This window comes from Dermacentor silvarum, chromosome 9, assembly GCF_013339745.2.
Source record: "Dermacentor silvarum isolate Dsil-2018 chromosome 9, BIME_Dsil_1.4, whole genome shotgun sequence".
Classification (NCBI taxonomy): Eukaryota; Metazoa; Arthropoda; class Arachnida; order Ixodida; family Ixodidae; genus Dermacentor; species Dermacentor silvarum.
Genome location: NC_051162.1, coordinates 131,266,858 through 131,291,066, shown reverse-complemented (window position 1 = coordinate 131,291,066; position 24,209 = coordinate 131,266,858). Strand labels below are relative to the sequence as shown.

Here is a 24,209-nt window from a genome sequence, read left to right as displayed (position 1 = left end):
GTACACTTTTTATTAATAGGGTACGTGCAACGACCACAGGGGGCGCGGCGGCGCGCCGCGTCACCGACGACGTCAGGCGTTACGTAGCGTGCTACGTCGCGCCGCCCTTATCTCCGAGGCCATGCGTTCGCTGCCCCCACAAACCGCGCGTTCTTTAGTGCGCGCTCGCGACTGTTGCGTTGACAATCGATGGGCACGCCAGGTTGACACGGCACGAACCTCAAGAGCTGAAAATGTTTATAATGGAACAAAAACTGGGCAAAATTAAGCGCGTTGCGTACTAATATTCATGCCTGCGGGTAGCATGCGCTGCTTAAAAATCGTTTCTATGCGCTCTTAAAAGCAGGCAATAAATGCTTGTAGTCAGTTCAGGGCTGGAATGTACTGCGGTACTATACTAGTGCAATTAGGCGCAGCACCGACTTAAAAATAAAAAAGCGAGCATAGCAATTCTTGCGGGCGTCGACATTAACGCGGACACAGCTACCAAAAACGCGTAAATGAACGCGTATTGACGCCGCCAAAGAAAATTTCATCCCACTGTACTCGCTTACTGCGTGCCTGCTACTGGCTACAAGAACCTTAACGGTTCTTGTTCGAACGGAGGTTACGGAAGTGCAACGCACGCGTAATGCGGAGGTTGCGGGTTCGGCTCCCGCCGGCGACAAGTTAACTTTTCGTCCACTTTCATTTCCCCTTTTCTTCATTATCTTCTACATTCCAATTTCAACTACACTTAATTTCCCCGATGCTTTCCTTGGCTTCGTTGTCTGTTGGCTTTATATGTGGTTATGACTAATAGAGATACCAGCAGTCACAGAAGCATTGCGTAATCAAGAGCAGGGGAAGCATACCTATGAAATATCCATATCTTATGAAATGTCCGCAGATGCCACAGTTACCTTGATTCTCCACAAGTAGAAAGTTACCTATCAATAAAGGGGTCAGGCAAGGAAACAATTCCCCCAGAGACCTTATTACTCAACCACAAAACAGAAGAGCAGCGCAGTCATCTCTCTCGCCGTGGCCGCCGCCGAGTCCCAAGGATTCCGGCCGACGGTTAGGGGGATGAATGGGGGTCCCTTCCCCCGTCACTTTAGACGGGTGCAAATAATATTTCTCGCTCCAATGCTACTCACTGCATGCTTGGCAAAAGTATTCATGCAAACTATTAGACTACGAATGCTTAGGAGAGAGGATCAAGGGAGAATACCTCGGCAACCTACGGTTTGCAAGGGGGACGAATTTTAACAAATGATTGAGCACCTTTACCGAGAAAGAGTGGGGTTGAAGATTAATATGCAGGTAATGTTCAATAATAGCCTGGAAAGGGAGCAAGAATTCAGGATCGCCAGTCAAGCCTGTAAAGTTTGTACAGGAGTAAGTTTAGGTAAAACTGAGCACGAGAAGCAAAATTTGCAGAATAGAAATGGGTTACCAAATCCTTACCGAGTGCTACCATTGCCGTTTTAAAAGTGTACAATCGTAGCATTCTACGGTGCCGTGTAACGTTGAGACCGGAAGAGAGCTGTGTGGATCAGAGCAAACGGGGATAGCCGATATGCTAGTTCACATTAAGCTGGAGCTGGGCAGGCCATGTAATGCGTAGGGCAGATAACCGCTGGACCTTTAGAGTGGGTGCCAAGGAAAGCGCAGTCGAGGACGTGAGGAAACTAGGTGGGGTGTTGAAATTGGGAAATTCGCAGGTGGAAGTTGGAATCGGGTAGGGCAAGACGGTTAAATGGAGATCGCAGGGAGATACCTTCGCCTTGCAGTGAACTATGATCAATAGGAAATCATTCGCGTGTTTCGTGCAAAGCTTCGCAAGAAGCTCAACAGCGCGCGCGCTTGCTGCAGCTAGCACCCGACTCGCTTTCACAGCGCGCAGCGCCACCGTCTCGTCTCACGCCTTGCGTTTGCCAATACAGGCGCTTACCAATTTAAAGCTAAATATTTCTGCCGTAAATATTATGCAATTCAATACTTCGCATTCGTAGTCAGATTACGCGGCGCTTGACATAGCGCCATCAAGAAAGGCTTGAGCACCTGCACAGCGTAGCAACATGGCGGTGCCCTTACGGTTTCCGATTTCAATGCATTGACGCTTTTGGGACACTATTGCCAGAGTTTCACAACGAACTCGAGGCAACCGGAGGGGAGGGGGGTCCCGGGATCGGTCAATCCGGGTTACGCACTTTCTGTTGTGCTGTACGGTCTCTGTCCTGCGCGCACTAGGCCTCAAATCGGTTAACTTCAGAGGTACCAGTAACTCCACAGACGAACGTCTCCAAAGGACTATTAGTCAAATAATGCATACCTTGAGTTTGATCTCTTGCACTGTCCCGCCAGGCTTAGCAGCTATTTTTCTGTCTCGGTACGGTGCCGATCGCAGTCTACGGCGTCGAATACCTTCACAGCTCGTTCAACCTACCGGCCCGTACAATTCGGGAAGGCCTAGCAACCGGGCTTGCAGACCGTACGCGAGCACCGTGAACTTGGCTCCTGCTGCCCTCGCGACTGGTTGAGAAAGGCACCTTCCGCACATGCGGCGTAGGTTCATTCGACGGTGGACTCATTAACGACAGTCAGGAAATGCTCACTGCTACCTATGCAAAATTGTAATGCAATTGTAAATGAAACATGCTCAATATCCGGCAGCCAAAATGTCACCCCTGGCCCAAACACGAACTCCGCGTCCGCTTGCGACAGTTATGCTCCACTAGGAACAGTTCGTGCTGAAACAGGAAAACTTACCCAACTACGTTCTTGGCTACTCTTTGGAACAGGGCGACGACAGTAACCATCTGCTTCGGCTAATCGGGCTTCACTGTGTAGCATTTTGCTTGTTTCTAGTCTCCCTCTTCATTATAACCAGTCTATGTCCGCCAACTCAACTGGTTCTCGGCCGCTAACCAGTTAACGCTCCAATCAGCTTAGAATGCCAGTGCCTCGGAAGGTGGACGTTCCCGGCAGATCTTGCTGGGTGAGTATCTTGCCTTTCCATGACGTGATGTGCCGAGTCTCTTCCGGACTTGCTGCAGCACGCACATGTCTCTTCCTGTCGCGAATATTTGCTTGTATTCGTTCTCTGGCAGCCATCTCGGGCCGCAAGCCCTGCGACGCGTGACGCATCGTCGCAGCCTTAGTTACAATTCAGCTGCCTGTTCTCAACTACATCCCAATCCCGACTACGTCTACGCTACGTTTCCTTGCATACATTCTCAGAGCTAAGCTAAGCGTTTGCTCTCAGCGCAGAGGGAGGCCAACGTGATGTCTTCTCAACTTCGCAGGCACATGTGTATGGTGATGCGCGGCGTGCAGAAAGTGTCAAGCAAGACCATCACGAGCTGCATGCTGGGAGTGTTCCGGGAGGACCCCAAGACGCGCGAGGAGTTCCTCAAGCTCGTGCTCGGAGGCCAGTGAATGCGAGACCAAGTCAACGGGTGGCGGGAAGGCCCCGAGGTCACCACCCCGAGTGAAGAAAAATGTGTTTTTGGCTTTTATTGTCGTGACGCCGTGTGGCGGGGCCCGTCGTACCCATAGACGGGCTCCACAAAAATAAAAAAAAAAGAAATAAAACGCTGTTTTGTGAAGAGCACTCGCGTAGTAGCACAAGCACTCTCGCTCTCTCTCTAGGCCGGCCAATTCAGCGGCGGCCACACAGGAAGGGACGGCCGTGCGAAGTAGTAGAAGATGCGAGTCGACCCGGGCCGGCCGAGTGTCGACTGCGTCAGCGCCTCAATTGTAGCCGCTGCAGAGTGGAGAGAGAAGGCACCGTTGTGACGCTAAGATCGTGGCGTTGCCGGCGACGCCGGGTTTTAGGGCGAAAACGTCTGATCATGCATACAGGCCACCCCAATTTTATGCCCCCAATTAGTCCCCCCCATTTTTTTTTCTTTTATACGAGCAGAGTTCGTTCACAACGGAGTCTGGTGGTGGCGCCGCCCCCCTGAATCTGACCGTGGAAGCATGAACGACCACTGCTTTCCAAACGACAATGTTAGAGCTAAAGGTGCTGCAGAGTGGTGGTAGTACAAGCGAATGCGTCGGTTACCATAAGCTCGGCACTAGCAATCAATTGATAGCGCGGTTTCACGTACCAAACGTTACACATTGGCTACAGATTTTATTGCAATAAGGCTGCGAATCAATTTTGATGACCCGCTGTAAGCTAACTTGCACTGGGATCTCGGTACACGGGCGTTTCTTATTTTTTCGTCCCCAATCGTAATGAGACCGCCGCGGCCGAAGCTCGGGATGCGCTGGTAGCCGACAAAAATGGCGTCGGTGTGTCACGTTGTTCCAAGGACAGTCGCTTGCTCCTGGACCACGGCTCGGAACCACAGGTGACGATGACGTTTGGATCGGGTCTACTGGTTGCTGTGACCCCCCAGGGGCTTTCGTTGGCGTTAAGCACGAAGAAAGTTCGTCTGGCACTCGGCGAGTTGCTGCCATTAGAGCCGACCAATAAAAGCGAGCGTATCGAAGGCGGCGAGGTGGGTAGTTCGTAAGCCCCTGGGTAACACAAAGCCACGGAAGAGCAGCTCGGGCTTCGGCGCTGTTTTAAGGCGGGTGTACTCGTGTACTGAGCGTTCGCGGCACAGTTCACTCGGCCAGTGGCGATTCTCGGGGTCACCGGAGGAATGGTCTAGACGAATCGGACGGTTCATCCGCCCCCCGTCTTGTTAACACTGGCGCGCAGGCACCACGCCGTCGCGAACGCTCGGGTACAGTTCGCGACGCGGCCGCGGTAGTTCTGGACAGCGGTGTCGTAAGTTGAGGTAAGGACGGTCCTAGACGATGGTTTTAACTGACCTGCCTCAGATTACCGTTACCAACCTAGCGAGCCCTCGAGTAGCCTCGTCTAGCCCGCGATCGGGCTTTTTCTTTACGGCTGTTCGCTCTCTAACGGAAGTTCTAGAAGAGGGGGCAGTTCATCCGCCCCCCTTTTTTTAAGACTGGCGCGCGCAGCACACACCTCCGCGATCAGATCCCTCCTCGAACAGAATACCTCTGTGCTCCCAAGGGAGATCGGCTACGGTACCGCGGGCTGGAGCCGGTGCCATAGTCCTGGCAGCCATCGTCGCCGGCACCACCGTAGCGGTCGTCATGGCCCCACGAGTCGTAGCCCGGTCCGCGCCGGCCTCCGCCGCCGCCGCCGTAGCCGCCGCCTCCGCGTGGTGGGCCCGACCGGTAGCCTCCGCCGCCGCCCGGGGACGGGCGCGGGGGTCCGCCCCGGTAGCCGCCGCCGCCGCCTCCACCTCCTCCGCCGCGGGGACCGCCACGGAATCCTCGCGATCCGCCTCGCTCGCGGGAGTACTCGACGCGCAGCCTGGACCCGTTGAGCACGACGCCGTTCATGTTGCGGATGGCCTCGTCCGCGTCCCGGTCGTCGTCAAACTCGAGGAAGGCGAAGCCCGGCGGGTTCTGCGCCACCCAGACCTGGTTGAGCCGGCCGTACTTGCCGAACTCGCGCTCCAGGTCGTCCTTGGCCATGTTGTCGCCCAGGCCACCAACGAAGATGCGTGTCTGCGGCTTCCGCTCGTAAGACTACAAGGTGCAAGAGCAAGCAGAAACAAAGGGGAGCCTAGAGACTCGATTTCTATCGCAACCACATGAAGCCAACGCTTAATGAGGCCAGGGAAATCGTAGGGGACAAATGTAGAAATACTGCATTTCACTTAAAATGAAAGGTTAGTCCTCTACGCTTTCTCAAGCATCATAGCTGGGTCCATCTGGCTAAATGAGGTGACATACACACATGGCTTGCAGGAAAACCTTGAATGTCACGATGGCTACATGTGGCGAGCAAAAATTACCGTTCATGGCAGAGATCCCGTAACAAACGTTACGTCGTTCGTGCTCTCAATGCAAGTGAAGACAAGTGCACACAAGAGCTCATAGTGTCATATTTGCAACGAAGAACATGCAGATTAACGCGTATATGGCATTACGCATACTTTATCCGTTAAAATTGTCGGAAGATATATGCGACTAAATAGCAATTTGTGTGATACCTGATAAAGAGTCGGCGGCTCTGTACGCGACAGGCAAGGTTTAAAAAATGCGGGAATAGCACGAATATATTAAAGGCTTAGTAACCTCGAGCGCACATCTTTGTAGGTTATATGCGCGCTTTATTAACGATGATTTACATTTAGACGCAGCGCAAACTTGGCAAACCAGAGAATGACACTAGCACATCGTTTTTAGATCACAGCGATTTCTTCAAGAACTTTGCTACTGCCGATTTTGCCTACTTCAAAAACCTTTGTGAAACTTACAAATATATCAACCGAATGTTCTTTGTACATGGACCTCTTTTTTTTTTTGAAACCTTGGCGAATATTTTGTAAAATATCAGCATGAAGTCAAATCGTCGACTTCACGAGAAATTAGGGAGTCGTATGCAAAGATACTTTCTTTTAATCACCTCGCAACAAAGCATCCTAACCTGCGACAATGTTGCACGGCCACGATTCCTAAACACAGTAAAGGCAAACACCGAGTTTCAACTAGACGGTTATTTCTATAAACCTCGCACCACTTTTTACGCCGGGAAATCATTAGCGACTAAAATGTCGCCTGAAGGGCTCCCGCAAATTGTCCGCAACCTAGCGCAACTAATACCGCCCACGACATAAGCGGCCACATACGAAGGTGCGCCGGTCCCGGACCCCATGCTCCGCCAGGCACTACTGTGCTTTGAATCCCAGGCCCGAAACGAGATGGCGCCGTTCTCGGGTGAAAATTGCCAAAGAAAATATCTACGATAATTGTAGGGGAAGCTCTTTGTTGTTTGAAGCCAGGACGGGAGTATTGCGGACCAAGATGTACCGAGTCAAGTACCAAGGTATAGACACGTTGTGCTGTGCGTGTGGAGAAGAGGAAACGGCTGAACACCTCATACTCATACCTCATACAGTGCAAGGCAACGGGGCTGATTTTTTCAAAGCATTGGGGTTTAGGGACAGTGAAGGCAAAATAGACTTTAAGCGGGTAGAAATAACCAAACAGAGGTTATCTGATTGGTGGATAAAATTAAGGCAGGGGTGAAATTTCACCCACCACAAAGTACAAATTATGTTAATAGTCATGGCTAGGTGGCGTATGCCACCGCCCGATTTAAAGGGTTCAGCCTCATCCATCCATCCAATGGTTAAGATAGAGATCAGATAGGCAAAAGGCTAGCTAGATAGCGACACATGTAAAATCCGATTGAATCCAGCAGGCTAGGGGACGGACTATTCGCTCCCGCCCCGAGTCAATGAGGATGCAAAAAAAAAAAAAAAAAAAAAACTGTGCGGAGAAATAGCGAGTGCGTAAGGAAAATCTACAAAATTGGCCGAGCTACACATTTTCCACGCTCAAATGCAACGTTACTAAATTAGCACGAATAGCTCGTGTCCAAAACACGGCGACTACAGGGTGTTTCCATTTCTACAATTGCTTCTAGCGCATAGTCAGCAAAAGAATTGCCTTCGAGATCTGCCGTTACTCCGAGGAAGCGATGGAAACCATCCATTACGAAGGCGTCAAATTGCGTCGTACATGGCCTTTGAGATCCCACCGGCGCACCTAGGGTGCGATCTCGAAGGCTACGTACACGACGTAATAGGGTTCCGTTCCCAGTGGCGACTCTACTGCTGTCTTGAGGACATTGTCCTCGCTTACCATAACATAATTGGCGAGTGACGTCACTCTTGCGTTTATCTGGCTCAATAGTTATTACTTTAGAGCAAGCATAGCAGTAATCATTAATGGTAATCTAAAATTGTAGTTGATCCCCAATGTTTGACTTTACTGCAGTTTTAACATTTCATTTTCGTTTATTTAGTTGACTGATATCGTTTAACTATTTGCGTTTAATTCCGCGGTAATAGTTTATTGGTAGAGATAAGGAAGGTCGAAGTTCCATGTGTTTATTTCGCCCCGAAACTCCAGCCACGGTGCACCAATGTGACGTCACAGATTTCACAGCAGTACATATTTGGGCCACTCGCAGTAAAATTTTCAAAATGTGCTAAGTTCAGTATGGCTCCTTCAGAACACAATGTAGCACATCCATGGAAGGAAATAAACTAGTAGACAGCATTACGTCGCAGTATCTCCCCAATCTGTGACCTCCGAGGCGCAGAGTACTGGCCGATAACGTTTGGTTCCCGGTAGTTTCTAATCGATGCGCGCTTGTTCGGCTACGCTGCCCGCAGCAACGTTACTAGATTACGGTGGCCCGCAGGGCGGGAGCGCTAAAGCCTACCACGCGCTCTGACGTGCCGATCACGTGTCGGGCCGACTCCTTTGGCTTCAATCGTGTTGCGCCATGCTCGCGCCAATTTTTCATTCTTCCATGAGCCCATCTTTAACGACACACACACAAAAAAATTACCCAGTCCTGACCAGACGCTCTAGAAACGATGATGTCATCGCGATGCGATGCTGAAGCCACCTGTCTCAATTCTACATCATTTCTTATTTACCAAGCCTCTTCTCACGGTGAGAGTGCCTTTCTAGGTATTAAGCGAAGTTTAGCTTGTCCGTAAACATATTGGCGTTCGCGGCTTACCGGGGACGAGCACACAAGCGACATCTCGTGTGCATAGTTTAACTAGAGCAACACCAACAGGCAATGAAGCCAAGGAAAGCATAGGGGTAATTAGATATAGTTGAAATGTAGAAAATACAGAAAAGCGAAAATGAAAGTGGACTGAACGACGACCACAACCCCCGCGCTACGCGTGCTACGACCATCAATCTGGCAACTATCTTGGATGCTTATGTGTACTTAGGGTAAGATCTTGGCCTAGAAGTGTTAGCCCCCATGGCCCTGAGTGGCACTGGCTGACACTCCCAGGGCTAGATTTGGAACACAGATACCCAAGATAGTGACCGGATTCATGGCCGTAGCACAACTGGTAGTGTAACGCACGTGGAGGTAGTGGGTTCGGCTCCCACCGGCTGGCAAGTTATCTTTTCGTCCACTGTCATTTTCCCCTTTTCCTTATTATTTTCTACATTTAAACCACAGCTAATTACCTCTATGTTTTCCTAGGCTACATAGTCCGCTGGCCGTCGTGATTATCAAAAATCGGGTCCCTGGATTTCCCTACGACACAAAGTTACCCTAGCGTGACGTTACCATACTCAACTCCTGGAGCAGTGCGTTGGTAACGATATAAACGTACAGACCTATTATGATTTTGCTTCCGGATAACACGCGAAATAAGATATTCGAACAGTTTGTAGTTGCACAGGGCGCAACAAGACGTCGCTACGAGCTTCGCTGTGCAAAGCTGTCTCCTTTCAAAAGAGGGCACCACCATACTGCCCAAGCCCTCGGATTGCAGGACGCGGGCAGCCGCTGCATAGGAAGCGTAGCTACAACAAAGAAGCTCGCCTCGAACTGTGCTGGAAGGCCAGAAACAGTCGCGAACGGCACCGGTGTGTTTAGATATTTTTTTTTCAACCCGTGACAAAAGAGTTCATTGGCCCCAAACTATTATCATGCCACTCACCGTACCCCGGTAAATAGCAAAACAATAGGGTTTCAAGACAAGCTATAAACTAATATCGAATAATGAGCTGATTCGTACAACAGAGGGGCACAAGATTACAAAGTACAATTTTAGCAGGGCGTTCATGGTCCGCTCCACACAGACCGGCGTACCCTAACGATTTGCGCACAGCCGCTAGACGAAACGCTAATGCGCGTCAGCACAACGCTCATATCGTCAGCGGAACGAAGAACGCTGCCAGCGCTCCGCTACCAAGCCGTTCGAGCGGACGCGTTAAGGTTCATTCACACCGGCGACTTGAGGAGGTCGCGCAACCATTTGCGACTCGCGACCAAAAAGCGACTGATGTTCACACCGGCAAGCCCGGCTGAGCGCGGCCTGCAAGTCGCATTCCCGGAGATTCTAGTTTTCAGCGAGATTTCGAGGGATCTACGCAGTTAGCGCGCACTTCGCTGGCACTGTGTAAATTGGTTTCGCGTTCCGGCAACAGCCGTGGATTTTGATTCGAGCGAACAGGAAGACGTCGTCCCTGTGCTGATGTGCTCTGCCGTGGTGTCAGCTGTGGCAGCGCGGAAGCCTCCGAAGAAAACGCGAGGCTGGTGGGTGCGCCCGTGCCTCCGCTTTCGTAAAGTGGCCGGCCACGCAAGCCGCCTCCTGCCCGAACTTTGTGCGCATGACGAGTATTAACGAGATCAAGTTGTAATTTCTAGTTTGCATTGCGCGGGATTCGGTGCATAATATTAAAGCTAAGCTGTTCCCCCGCTGTTCACCTTTGTGTGGCATGCTCATCCAACGAACAGCAGCTGGAAACAGGGCTTGCGTTTTCTTTTCCTATTTAGCTTCCAGCGAATCCGACCGCGTACATTCGACACGTTGCTGCAACTGCTGCATCCCAGCCTCGCAAGACAAGACACCCAATTACCGGCCTGTAGTCTGCATATGATGGTGTGGACATTGCATTTGGCGTGGACGACGACACACAACATCACTTTCAGCGCGGCGCTGATTGGTTGAGCAGCTTTGCGACCACGGTCGCGCGACTGAAAAATGGGGCAGCGAGCGACTGGCCCAAAATGGTCGCTTCTTGAGAAAAGCGACCACTTGCAACTTGGTCGCGCGATCACTGTCAGTAGCCGGTGTGAATGAGCCTTCAGGGTGCGTCGGCTGGTTGCTTTCTCGTTTCCCAGCGAAGCTGAGAGCGCGTGGCCGGCGTCTACGGAAGACGCGCTTGTCAAATGAGCGAACGCAGTTCATGCAGCCAGCCGGTTGCGTGAAATCTTGGCGGAGCGTAAGCAACGCTCTGCTAAAACTTACCATGCTACGGGGAGCCGGAACCGAGCGAGGTTAGAAACGAGGTTCAAGATCATCCGGTCGACTAAAAACGCACGTGTGGCTGCTTGTTTTGACTCCGGCGGTGTTGCGCGAGGGGGGAGGCAAATGGCCGATAACAAGTGCCGGTGCCGTCCGCGCTGTCGGCCTATTTCTGCATCTCGAAAACACGTAAAAAGACAATCGGGGTACCACCGCCACTGGCATGGCTTCGCTGCACGTTCGTATAAACGATGCGAAAATATAGACTGCGCAGCGAACGACACGCACACATCTGCTTCATGCTTCCTTTTGCTAACTTGTAAAGAACGTACCGCAAACCAGTACGAAACACGCTCTGCAAGCAACAAGCTATGTTGAACCGACATCGGCTGAGCTTTTTGAAAAGAATGACCAAGAAGCATACCAGCAGACAGAAAAAAAAAAAAAAAAAAAAAAAAAACAAGTGAAAGTGATGGCGCATCTGATTCACGAGTTTTTACCCATGGCGCACAGCCAGACAGTCGCCTATCGTTAAGCTTCGGAAAAACGGCGCAGTAGCGTGGAATAGGTTTACTGCGCAGCAGAGCCGGAAGCTGCAGTAAGCGCATTCTGCGCCCGGATGTTACAATGCAAACAAACGCGTATTATACGGTTACGAACACCCTGTATATTATGCACGTCGAAGAAAACGACCGCTTGTGTCAATGCGGTAAAAATGGTGCCAGGTACACACTATGCGTACGTTTTATTGTATCTGAAGCTCACACGCCAAAAAAAAAAAAAAAAAAAACATTAAGGACATCAAATTAAAAAAAAACCCGGCCATAAAGAAACACTAAGGTGACTCAGGCTTACCGACAACTATGACGCAAAACACAGTTCAATAAAGAAAATACTGTAAGGGCTTCAGCATTACATCTGCAAGTTTGCATGCAGCAACGTTTGAGGCCTAAGAGGAAACCCCACACGCCACCCAGCGAACACAAATTAACAGCTACCAGCGGTGCACGCCAATGCAGGCGATAAGACAATCGACGCACCTTGCAAAATTCTACGCATTATGCCAGGTACTCCTATTTTAGAGAAATATTTCGGTGGACAATGCGTATACCCAGCAGGTGTTATTGAGCACCAAACGCCGGAAACAATCTCCCTGCGCGGTACTAATTTTGCACTGACTGCACCAACATATCACTGTTCTAAATTCTGCCGAGTCAGCGTTAACCTAAGCCGTCAGCGATAAGGTCAAAAGCACTTCAGAAGTACCTCACCACGAGGCGCTAGAAAACTGTAGCAAAAATAATGTATTTCTTTCAATTTCAACCACAGGTGTGTCGGGACAGCATTTGTCTAAATTCTTGTTCCGATTCCTTAGGCACACCGCATTCCACAAAATGTTGCCAGTGCGCGGTCAAACGACGCATCCGTTATTCCTAGAGACAGCTGCGGATGTTTGTGCAAGGCGCGTACACAAAGAGCTTGCAGGCTGACGTATCGCATACGTAGGAATCTGGGAGCTATCATCTAATTCTATAACCAACGCTTGCGTGGCAAAGGCAAAAGTACGCGCTACGTACTACACACAAGCTTCCGAATCGCAAATGCTAAGCTACGCCAGGCGGACGCCGGTCGATCCCTCCAAGCGATGACAAAGAAAAACACACGAGGCCTCTCAATGCACGTGAACAGCTAGAACTGCATTGTGCTTAGAACAAAGTGCAACCGCGTGTGTCACTAAGACGCGAAGGCTACGTGTAACGACGCGGCCGGCGTCGCTCAATATTTTTTTTTTCTTTTTCAGTTGGCGGCAAGCGGCGGAATTTGAGTAGGTCGCGTCTTTCCCGCCCTTGCAACGCGGGCAACAGCCGCAGTGCAGGCACAGTTGCAAAATACCGAGTAAAACATTCGCGCAGTCCACAGTGTTACGAAGCTTAACGCCCTTTTCTAAGCGAAGCGCCTAAAGATAACCTAGGAAGGCCACACGCATACTGGGTGCAGCTCAATAGGGTAAACAACTGAGCCACAGACAAGGGCCTATTTCGAAGTGGGGCTGCCCGACCGTTTTTTTCAAACACGAACGCCAATTACAGAAGGGAGCCGCGAAATAAACAAACTCGAAAACGCCGGCGCGCGTCGCGAACGCGTTTGACACAGAGCGACGCCGGCCAAAATAGCGCGTCTGGGTTCAGTACAATGCTCGCAGCGTGAGTTGATAGTCCTAGGGAGGCGGCGGGAGAAGCGCCGACGAACGACGCAGCAGCCGCCGGCGGCGCGGGAAAGAAAGAAAAATGCCGGGGCGGGCGGTCGAACGCGGCTGCACTTAAGCTTAGCATGGCACATTTGACGGCAGTAAACCGCGGTTTTTCTTCCTCGGTAACGTCTAGGAATTGAGACTCGACACTCACCATGACTGTATCGAGGACGGCGTCGGCGTCCGATGCGAAGCGATCAATACGAAGCCGGCACAGTAAACAGCACCCGTCAGGCCGGCGTTGTCGGTCGATAGCAGTGTGCGGTTGGGCAAGCGGCGAGGGAGGAGGCCACTGGTCCGGGGTTCACAAATCCTTCGGCACGGCTCGGCCACGGCGCAGGGAGAAGCCAGTCATGTGTGGAGAGGAGGAGGAACAGCTTCGGCTGGCTCGGAGGCGTTGGCCGCCTCCGGATGGCGACGGATTCCTCCGGCGCTACCGCAAGCCGTGCGCGGCGCGCGCATAGGCAGCGACGCGCGCGCTCCGCTGACGTATTTTGCGGTGTGTCGTTTTTGGGCGAGGTATGATGCGCAGAAGCTTGCCGCTGGGTTCAAGGCCGTCTTAGGCGGGCTGCAGACCTCGTCGGGGCTCACCTTTGACAGTAAGGGAGAAGGAGCCCTACTTGACGGGAAACTGCTGCGCAAGAGCGCACAGACAAAATGTCTTGTACTGTGGTCTTGTACATATGTCTTGATTCCCTCTGCCTTTGCGCAGTAGCCTCGCCTCTTAAATATGAAGCCGTTAGGCCGTCAATATGTTCTGGGTCCCTAAACTGGGTCCCAAAATGTTCCCTACGTCCCTGTGTACGTCAGCAGCGAGCGACCATTTCCGCTTACTCTAAGCGAATTTGCTCTTGCGGTTAGTAAAGGTCTCCAGTCGTTTGTTGTTGTTGTTGTTGTTGTTTTTTCATTAATGTAAGGGTAAAGGGAGGGGATGCACTATTGCGGTACAATCTATCGCGATGTTTAGAACTCGTACCATCGACTGCGACTCCATCAACGTGACACGTGCAAGCATGACATTTGATGAGTGCGCAGCTGCGCATTTGAAGGAACAGTACAGGCGTAAGGTTTCGCACAACCCTAGTGGAGATCAGTGGTTTCGCACTATATAAATTACAAAATAAACTATATTCTGCGGTTTTATGTGCCAAATCCACGATTTGATTATGAGGCACGCGGCAGTGAGGGACTCCGGATTGACTTAGACCACCTGGGGGTCTCTAACGTGCACCCAGTGTGCGGTACACGGGCGTTTTTGCATTTTACCCCCATCGAAATGCGGCCAGGATTCGATCCCGGGCCCTCGGGCTCAGTAGCGCAACGCCATAACCACTACGCCCCCAAGGCGGGGTAACTTCAATTACCACCAACTGTATGAAGCAAGACGTCGCATTTCAATTCTGACGACGAATGTCAGTGCGTATTGATAGCTGGCATCGTTTATTCAAGCCCAATGTAGTATTTCCTTTTTAAAACAAATCTTGCCTGTTCTTTTTCTGGCCTATTCGCAATGCCGTCCTTACTTCAGGTTCGGAGTCGTGCGAAAACATGGATTCCTAATGTTCCTGTATATACAGAGACACCACGGGTCTTTCATACCTCGGTCACCTTTGAACAATCCACGATATCGGGGTAAACTTCATTCAAGAGCATTTTTGAACATCAGTAGCAACACAGGACAGGAGGCGAGCAAGAGACGGGTTTAACGGCTATATCCAAGCGAAAGAGAATTTACGATCATTTCCGTGACGTCAAGGCGCAACGTTTGCCATGCGCAACAGAAACAGATCTCGAAGGCTATGTTTTTGCGCACTGCATGAGCGGGAATTAATTGCGGAGCCGTTACTACGTCATCCACGTTTTCTTCCCTGGAAGCGTGGACGCACACAAGGTAGGTGACCTTGTGGAGTGCTGTTTTGCGGGCGGAGCTTTGAAGTTCCGCTGTTGTAGGTGTTCTGTGGCATGAGGGAAAGAAATAACTAGGTGAGCGTCACTGAAACAAATTGAAGCAAGAAAAAGTGGGCCTGACACCTTGTCATGTCGTGGTAAGTTTTAGTGCCTTCCGCGGCCGCGCTAGCCACACTCAGCGCACACCCAGTTATGTGCGGCTGCAGCACTCGCACGTATGTTGCAAAGAAGACTACCAACGACAAATAAATGACCGACGTTGCGGAAGCATATTGGGAGAAAATGTGCACAGAGCACTCGGCAAAGCACCCGAACGAGAGCGCATCGATTAAATCCTGCCGAGAACCAAGCACACTGGGCTAAGTGAACGCCACCTAGACTCGGGGGCGTTGACTGAGTCCGCCAGTGCAGGCCTGACACGTACTACGTCACTTGGGCCAACTTTTTGAGAGAGAATCGAAGGTGATGGCTTCGCGGAGGTGTAATAAAAAGTTGACAGTCACTTTAGCCTACGCTATAGATGGTGAACTCGAAAGCCTGCAAGTTCACTACTTTACCCCAACCTCACCCTTCACTCAATACGGAACAAGCACATGTTCTTCGAAAAGTTCAGACGAACCCCCCTAATGCTCTACAACTTTGTATGGCGTAGCACAGCTCACTGCCCCAACTGCCCGGAGATAAGGGCAGATACAGAACGCGTCCTGTACTCTTGTAGCACTGCCATTACCTCTCCTTATTTCCCTTACCCTCCCCCTCCTTCCTGGAGTGCTTGGCTTCACTCGGACTCTGCGGATCATCAGGGGGCCTTAGCGGGGCAAGCACTCTTCTTTACTGGGCCTTAGTGCTGGCCTAAAATAAAGTTTCTTCTTCTTCCTCCTCCTCCTCCTCCTCCTCCTCAAGAGACATTGTTCTCTTTTTCGGTCGCCTATAGACATGGCCACTGGTTCTGCGTGGTTAATGGCACGTTAGAACGGTCGTGGCGAGTCTATGAAGACCCTTAAGACACATTCGCAGACCCTTAAGACACATCCACTGAATGTGTCTTAAGACGCAGGTTCAGTGAATGAATTTTCTTTTATTATTTTAACACTTTATTCGACGAGGGTATAGCTACAACTTCTACTTTCTTGTAGCGCAGGGCAGAATGAGATGAATACGGAAAGGCAAATTAGACAAACACACAGCGCTAACTTTCAACAAGAGATTTATTTCCAGTTCTCGCACCGTTCCTCAAAACGTCATAAGGCGTGTACACTGTTCGGCAAAGAACACGGGGGAAACCACACGCAGACACTTTTGATGATTATTTAGAAGGGTGTCCGTTCAACGCGAACAGTGATAATCGAGCTCTTTTTTTTTATTGATAAAGAAATACTGGCATTTATTTGGGGTAAAAGTAGTTCACATAGCGTAGAAAATGTAGAGCGAAGTTTTCCCCCTTGAATTGCGAGTCCGAATATCAGCGAGCGCCGGTGCGTGCGTAATACGCACGTCGCGGATTCCAAAGTATTTTCGCGTGTTTACGCTATTTTTGTACGGCAAAAGCTCAAGACTTGCTGCGCTGAGTCATTCGTTCATTTACAGTGCGACGTAATTCTTCTGCAATGGATATACAACTAAGTAGCCTCGCCGGCAGGTGTCCTCAAAATCCATGACGTCACAGCTAGAGGGCTAGTGTGGGAACTTCCAGAAGGCATCGCCACTTGCCGCTTCGTTTTCGGACCTTTTCTGGCTTGCATAAGCCTACACTCATGGTATATATTTTTTCTACAACTTACAAATCCAGCTTAACGTAATACTAATCTTTCGTGCCCCTTTTAAACACGACGTCATGAAGTGTCGCAATTAGCACTGCTCTACAACGGATACGTGAGCGGCGCCAAAAAAGACGAGAATGGATGGTAATAGGTACAAAGAAAAAACACACACGCCTCCATATGTTTATTTGAACTTTGACGTTTACTGTCCTAAATGGCAGCTCGACGGAGCCAACGACCCTCGTATACCTCCTGTACTCGTCCCTGCCTTTTTTTTCGTTTTTTCTACGCGCCTTCACGCATTCATTTGAACAAATAACCAATCAGCACAGACTATACGGCTTTAATTGAGTACTGCTCATCGCGTCAAAGTCCTCCCGCACACGCTATAACACGTCTTCGTTATGCGAGAACTACAACGGTGAGTTCACGATGCGGCACAAGCTACGCGATGACCTCCGCGGTTACAGGTGGTAGTGCAGCTGAAGCCACTTCAAGCCGGCCGCCAGCGCTGCAACAGCGACGCTCACAAAGGTGCCGGTCATGATGCGCGACAGCACCTGCAGAAACAAGACATTGCCACGTGACCAAAATCGTGGCCGAGTGCAATAGCCTTCCTATATTATATATGTATACACGGCACGACAGGTGGCACCATTGGGTTATCGCTTATCCGCTTTAGCTGGATGGATGCTATGCGCGTCCCCTTTGAAACGGGGTGGTGAGTTGCGCCAGCAAGCTCTGTTCTTACTTTGCCTAATGTCCTACCTATATTTTTGAGAAAACACACAAACACAAAAGAATTCCCACGAAGAATGGCATAGTGCACTTTCCGTAACGCACGGCCCGCTGCTGCAATTCGAGCCCATAGAAATCAAAGTACAATAGCAATTCAGCCCTCAGCGCCCTATGAGAACGCCACCGCCGTGGTCGACAGTTGAACCTACGACTTCGTACCAGGACAAGTACTCTATACTGCTGAGCAACCGCGCGCAAGGGACGGTGTAATATGGGAATAGCTGGGAAACACAGTGATACCTTGTCTTGCCACTCTCTGTTCTTGACGCATTCGTGGTACCTAATCCTCGTAAACGTAACCTGAAAAAAGAAAGTCATAATATTTCAGTGATTATGAGCAGGACATGACATATAGTGATCGAAATCGATGTATAGTGTAGCAGTGCCCATAAATAGCAATTCCTATCTGAAATAATTAGCGCCAGCTAGCTTATCAGTTCTCCCAATTTTTTGTCGATATACGTCATAGAAATATGACCGCTTCGATCATTGGGTAAGAAAACCACTGTTTAACGAACTGGCCACGAATAATATAAGTAAAGTGTAATGAAGAAGAGTAGCCTGCGCCTCAGCAGCATCGCCACCGGCATGAGCTCGTGGCTGCTGTCCTTGGCCGAACGCCTTATCTTATTTATCTGTAAATTATTCTATATCTATAATTTATCAATTAATTATATTATTATTTATCTATAAATTAGATAAGTCGTCATATCGCAAACTGAGACATTCGAGATAGCAAGAAAACCACAAGGACAGAACAAAGATGTTTTCTTCATATATATGGATACCTCAGTATACGCATGAACCAAACAAGACATACAACAAGTTCTTATTAAACCACTGCAAGAGAAAATCTAGAGTGCCTACTCAGTGCAGTTGTTCTTGTTCTTAGAAAAATAGAAAGCATTTTTTGTTACATTTATTCATTTGTAATCATAAGTTCATAACAGCACGAACGCGGTGGTTCCTTGGCTCTAAAGTTGACACGAAGGATCATCAGCAGTTTCCTGGTGCATTTTGTGAACGTAATTTACTAAAATTTGTCGACATTTGTTAAACTTAAGCTACTGGCCCAATACTTTCTCGATGACGGGCGCCCTTCCACTAAATCAATGAAAGTGTTCGATATAGGCAGCCCGTTTCACGTACTGTAGTGTAGAGCGGTATCCAGAAGTTCGGTAGGATCGTGTTCAAGAAGAGGTCGAACTTTTTCCGTATCAGGAACGAAGTGGAGTTCACCAAGTGGCGCATCTGGAACGATTACCAAAAGATGATGAACCTCCAGATAGGAAAGGGGGTGGGGTATCACAACAGTTCTAAAAAAATTACGAGCAAGATATGGAAGTTGCTGTCAACACGAACTCGAGTCTTGGGTGCTGTTGGCTGTTCTTATATTGGTGATCATGGAGCAATAGGCGAGCCGTACTCGCCTGATAAGGCAGTCCAACATTTGTCCCGCCAATTCGAGCTTGGTGCAGCAACATATAGATGACATTTAATTTAGCACAGCGCAACAAGGGAAAAGCGCAGGAGAGGATGCACATAGCGCCGACTACAAACACTTATTTATTCCGAAAAGCTAACATATACGGAAAGACCAAAATAAATACAGTTCGCCAAAAAATACAAGAAAAAAAAGCGATACTGATGTGCATTCATGTCATTTCACTACTGCCATCTTTACTGGACAGCGCCAGTGACATCAGGTGTGTTATTAGGGGAGCCGAAGTGAAAGGCTTCGGAATAATTTTGACCACCTGGGAGTCTCTAAGGGCCGTGCCACCCATAACAAATAATGCCAGATAGTACCACAAATAACCATCTCCAAAGACATTCTCGGAGAGCAACCGTGGTTAATTGGTTTTTCTTTTTTTCTTCTGTTCTTTTTTTTCTTTCTTTTTTTCATTTCGCTCCCATCAAAATGCGGTCGCAGCGACTGGGACTCGAACCCTCGAGCTCAGCAGCACAACGTCATCGCTGCGGGTTGAGTGCCCTCACCTCTACGTAGTTGTAAAGCGCCAGGTCACACATAGCCTCCACGTCAGGATTCCTCGTCTCGGTGAATTCCTCGAAGATGGCCTCTGCGTGGAATGCAATTAGGGAAGCTTCAGGGGTGAACACTCGCACTGCCAGCATGGACTACAAAGGGCAAGTATACGGGCATTGCTGACAGGCGACGTCAACGACGTTTCGGTAGAGCGGGGCCACAATACCCTCTGAAGCTCCCTGGGGGACGCCACTTAATGCCCTTTGGACGCCGTAATTAGGCGTGACCCCCCACAAAAGCACTGCAGGAGCTGCCGCGCTTGCCTCCGTGCTCACGAGCACCAGCAACGACAGTCCAGGGAGGAGGTAGGGAGAATGTTGTAGAAAGAGGAAGCAGGGAGTGGGTACAACCGGATCCGGTACCTGACTGACTGACTGAAAAACTTTATTGGCCAAAGTATTGACAGGGAGGGTGTGGACCGATCCTTAAGGGACGTTCCTTATAAATACTAGGTGGGACGCAGTCAGGAAACGGGCACGGCCGTGAAACGGGTTTAACTTTACTCGAACCCTCGAGCTCGTGGCAGTTATGAGACGGGAGAAAGAAAATGCGTCGTCAGAAAGCACTGCTCATTTGGGATCAGTGAATGAATGACACGTAGCTCTGTGTTCTGTGCCCAGAGTACTCAAATTGAGCATTGCAATACGCAACTTTTTCACTTTTTAGAGGTCTGGCAAATGTCGTCTTCGGAGCTGCTTATGTAGGCATCACTGTGGCACGAAGTGACAGTTTAAGATAGCATACCTGATCCTATATTTCTTTATATGCTGGTGGCTTATTGTTGTTTTCTTAGAGGTCACCGTTTTCTTCTGACCATTGTCATCACCGAATAAATGCTGAAGCGCTCAAACAGTAACATTAAAGAGATTTAAGATGCAAAACCTCATAGTTTCAGCACTTCCAAAGCTCCAGGAAATTCCCGTTACTTTCAGAAGAGTACCCAACGTGTAATACAGATAGAATGCAATTGCTGAAAAAAAAAAAACGCTTTTTTTTTTAGATCTTCGGAAGGATCGGACTACTTGTGTTCTTATTTTAACCTTTCACACACTCCCTTAGACGGTTATGTACATTTCCCTTGTCCGAGTAGACTGCAATGGGGTAAAAGTAAAAAAATATTTTTCTCACTCAAGTTGTGGCCGTGGGCGTCCAGAAGTTCATTCAGAAGACTACAGTCCTCGAAACCCTGCGAAGACGGCACAATCACTTAAATGATACGACTCACTGCAGAGAAAAAAAGAGAAATCATATCGCGACATTGCATTTCTTACAGATCGATGACTGTGGATTCAAACGATGGACGAGCTTACGAACAGGTCCGCCCCCCAACGTTGCTAAATCACTTAGAGAGAGAGAGAGAGAGACTGTGGTTGTGAAGGCGAAGAGGCGCTATTTTCTGCTGACCTTTAGGGAGCACGACTCTGCGCCTACTAAATCACCTAGTGAATTTTCGAAACTAAGTCTTAAAGTCATCACTATCTCTTTGCCAAACCATAATTTTAAAGTCCAGAATTTAATTTTTAATCCAACTTACTCTTCCATAAGCAACAGCGGCGACACTCATTCGACTGCCGCTTCAAAAAGAGCACCCATTAGTTGGTCGACGCACTGCTTTTTCATCCTTTTTTTTTTTTTTTAATACGAATCTGTTAGCAGCCATAATCACAAAACGTGAATACGTTTTCCTATTTCGGCTTGTGTCGACCACGGATGCTGATGTGCTGCTGCGAACATGTGACGTCACGCCACGCCACGCATCGTAGGTACGCGCTCCGAATCAGTGATTCGGCACTTCGCGTGAGCCCACGACGGAACAAATCGCCCATTCATTCCGAGATTCAACCGTCACTTGACTCAGCTATACACTGTAACCATAAATTGCGCGAAAGTTCGGCTTTTTATCCGTTGCTCGAGTACGGATTGGGTGCCGTGCTGAGCCACGTCACCTCGAGTGACGGTGAAATGAATCGGCGATTTATTTTGTTTCGTTAACGACGTTTTGTTAAGAAAGTATCTGGAACGCCAATGTATTTCTCCGCAATGTAGTTCAGGAATTAATCTCGAAACTGGTGTCATCCTGAGAATTCGTTCCAAGTGGATCCGCCTAGCGAACTCCACGGCTAGAATTTGTAAATTGCAATATGGGCCATAATGCAATCAGTTAAAAACATTAGTGACTTTTTGGTTAATTAGTCGATTATGCATATAAATTTTTTTTCTGCAAGTAATGCCCGCCTCTTCGAGTAGACCAGCTCATGAACTAGAATTGTGCTGTCTGCCACAGGCAACCTTTACAAATGTTTGAAAGTGTTCGCTGAAACACCCGGTATTCGTCATGCACTTACCGCGTTCATGCCCTGCCCGTAGAAAGGAACCATGGCATGCGCCGCATCACCAAGGATCAGAGATTTGTCGAACACGTTGTATGGCTTGCACTGAAAGGGCAAGTCGGACATATGACCATTTATTTGTATTGTTTCTTAAACTGAATTCACCTTATCGGGAAAGCAAGGACGTTCAACGCGGGAAGTAATGCAGTTGCTGAAACGCCGGAACCACTAACGAAGTACGAAATATGCCTACGCGAGTATAGTTATGCGGTAAGTAAAGGTTCGTGTCGTAAATATACTCGTATACTACAGTTTACATTACGGAATGCCAGAACACCGGAGAAAAAGGTGCTAAGCCTAGGGCGCCTCGATGCCAGCGCCGCTTTGGACATCGAGGCACCCTAGCTAAGCCGCGCTGGTAGCGCCGGCTTGTGACGCTAATGTCAACTGTAGAATCCACAGAGGTATATAGTTGTAACAGTCATGGTGTACCTTGTACAGATGCGAAGGGCATAGGCAAGTAACAGCCACTAACACGTAGTACGACTACCGCATCACTCATTCACATTTTATGATGACAGCCGCGCAGTGGCCAGAAAGCGTAAATTTTCGCGTATTTCTCGCTCCGAGAAATTTTGCAGCTGGCTGTACGTATAAGGCCGTCCAAATTTAGGAAAATTCATTGGTGGGGAAACATAACTATGTGGTGTAGGAGCGCTATAATAGCAGTTGGAACATTCTGAACTCGTGACGTTTTTTTTTCTTACATTATTACATTATTATTTATTTTTGTTGTCATGTGATAGGAGCAGCCGCAACAATTCTAAGGTTACTAAATCGCTTTCTTTTACTTTGCATCTTAATAAAAAATGCAGCTCAAGTTTACAAAGGATCGCAGAACGATATTTCATTAAACGATGTTTAAGTTAAGCGTCCTATTGGCTTGGGGGTGTCAGAAGAAAATATCCATTGCATTTTTCGATTGAAAGACGGTTTCGTTGCCTTTGACGAAAACTTGCTTTTTCCTATAGATGCTCCGAAAACTATAGCGGTTGGGGGTCGATGCATGTAATGAGTCCGCCGGAATTACTGAATTTACGCTCTCGCTCTTCGTCAGCTGCTTGAACCGTGCATTTAATTATATTTCTCTATCTATTGTATACATCTTTGCAAATGTATGCGTCCTTTTATAAGTGCGCCAATGCAACATATGTGAGAGCCGTACGTTGCTCGAGCGTTTGCAGTGGTGCTGTTTTAGACAAGGGCATTGCGTCGTGCCGGCGTTTTGAGCCAATAAAAGAAGGCGTAGCCACTCTGTGAGACAGAGATGACAGGATTGTGAATTCGACAATATGGCGGAACTTCACGGTGGCCTGAATAACACCCCCGGAGTGCCGAAGCGCGAAGCCGTTTTCACCGTCACAACAATGTCGTGCGCCATGTTGCTAGAAAGTTAGCATTAAAGTTAGAAAGGCTGAGCATTAAAAAAAAAAAAAAAAACGGTTGCCGGCGAGACAGGGACAAACAGAAAGCGTGAAAATGCATCATCACTTAATGACAGCATAGGAATGTCAACTTCCGGCCCTTCCGTCGTGCACACTAAACGTACTACCATCTTCAGTTCCTTGATGACTGCATATACCTCTATCGCATGAGGCACCAGAAGATATTCTATTGGACCCACCGCGGTGGCTCAGTCAGCTATAGGCGTTGCGCTGCTGAGCACGAGATCGCGGGATCGAATCCCGGCCGCGGCGGCCTCATTTCAATGGAGGCGAAATGCAAAAACACCCGTGTGCTTGCGTTGTAGCGTACGTTAAAGAACCCCAGGCGGTCAAAATTAACCCGGAGCCCTCCAATACGGCGTGCCTCATAATCAGAACTGGCTTTAGCACGTAAAACCCTAGAAAGAAGATATTCTATTGGTCCACGTGCGGCACGTCTACAGCCAGTGTTGGACGAGGTCTTGTGACTTCCGCAGGGCCACATGCTAGGGGTTGTGTTGAATAAAGTTTACTCGTTCTCCCAGAATTCAAAGCGATCTCCAAGCAGAATACCGAGTACTGAAAACATGGACATTTAACAAGTATGCCCCAATCTGTTAGCTCGATGCATGATAGCAGCACACAGGCCTCCCGCAGCTTCCGCTGAATGGTTGCCACCCCGCCGGCCACTCGTCTTAGGTAAATTTATTTTTCAGCCTTCGAACAGCAGAGTCGTGACTCTCACCTTGATCATGACCATAGGCGATGCCTTCACAGCAAAGAAGCTCTTGACCAGGTGGTCCCT

General features: G+C 49.1%; 3 protein-coding genes across 7 annotated transcripts in view; 1 reads left to right on the top strand and 2 right to left on the bottom strand.

Moving 5' to 3' along the window:
• Positions 1 to 3,430, top strand: part of LOC119464322 (GTP cyclohydrolase 1) — a 29,236-nt gene extending 25,806 nt beyond the window's left edge. For all 3 annotated transcript variants that reach the window (XM_049656387.1, XM_049656386.1, XM_037725238.2), the window contains one exon: positions 3,291 to 3,430. In XM_049656387.1, the coding sequence (XP_049512344.1) occupies positions 3,291 to 3,423 (133 nt within the window). In that variant the 3' untranslated portion in view covers positions 3,424 to 3,430. The remainder of the gene's footprint in view (positions 1 to 3,290) is intronic.
• Positions 3,431 to 3,446: 16 nt separating this feature from the next.
• Positions 3,447 to 13,389, bottom strand: LOC119464324 (RNA-binding protein Rsf1). Of its 3 annotated transcripts, none has more exons than XM_037725240.2 (3): positions 13,232 to 13,389; positions 5,012 to 5,550; positions 3,447 to 3,751 (listed from the first exon to the last, which is right to left on the bottom strand). In XM_037725240.2, the coding sequence occupies exons 1-3, from the start codon at positions 13,232 to 13,234 to the stop codon at positions 3,739 to 3,741; spliced, it is 555 nt and encodes a 184-aa protein (XP_037581168.1). In that variant the 5' UTR covers positions 13,235 to 13,389; the 3' UTR covers positions 3,447 to 3,738. The 3 variants fall into 3 exon arrangements, with proteins under 3 accessions (XP_037581168.1, XP_037581170.1, XP_037581169.1); XM_037725242.2 differs by having other exon boundaries at positions 5,045 to 5,550; XM_037725241.2 differs by having other exon boundaries at positions 5,012 to 5,529.
• Positions 13,390 to 16,181: 2,792 nt separating this feature from the next.
• Positions 16,182 to 24,209, bottom strand: part of LOC119464321 (kynurenine 3-monooxygenase) — a 30,916-nt gene continuing 22,888 nt past the window's right edge. Inside the window, exons 8-14 of the mRNA XM_037725236.2 lie at positions 24,150 to 24,207; positions 21,936 to 22,025; positions 20,719 to 20,776; positions 19,542 to 19,624; positions 18,693 to 18,794; positions 17,784 to 17,843; positions 16,182 to 17,305 (exon numbers count right to left, since the gene is read on the bottom strand). Coding sequence (XP_037581164.1) covers positions 17,210 to 17,305; positions 17,784 to 17,843; positions 18,693 to 18,794; positions 19,542 to 19,624; positions 20,719 to 20,776; positions 21,936 to 22,025; positions 24,150 to 24,207 — 547 coding nt within the window. The 3' untranslated portion in view covers positions 16,182 to 17,209. The remainder of the gene's footprint in view (positions 17,306 to 17,783; positions 17,844 to 18,692; positions 18,795 to 19,541; positions 19,625 to 20,718; positions 20,777 to 21,935; positions 22,026 to 24,149; positions 24,208 to 24,209) is intronic.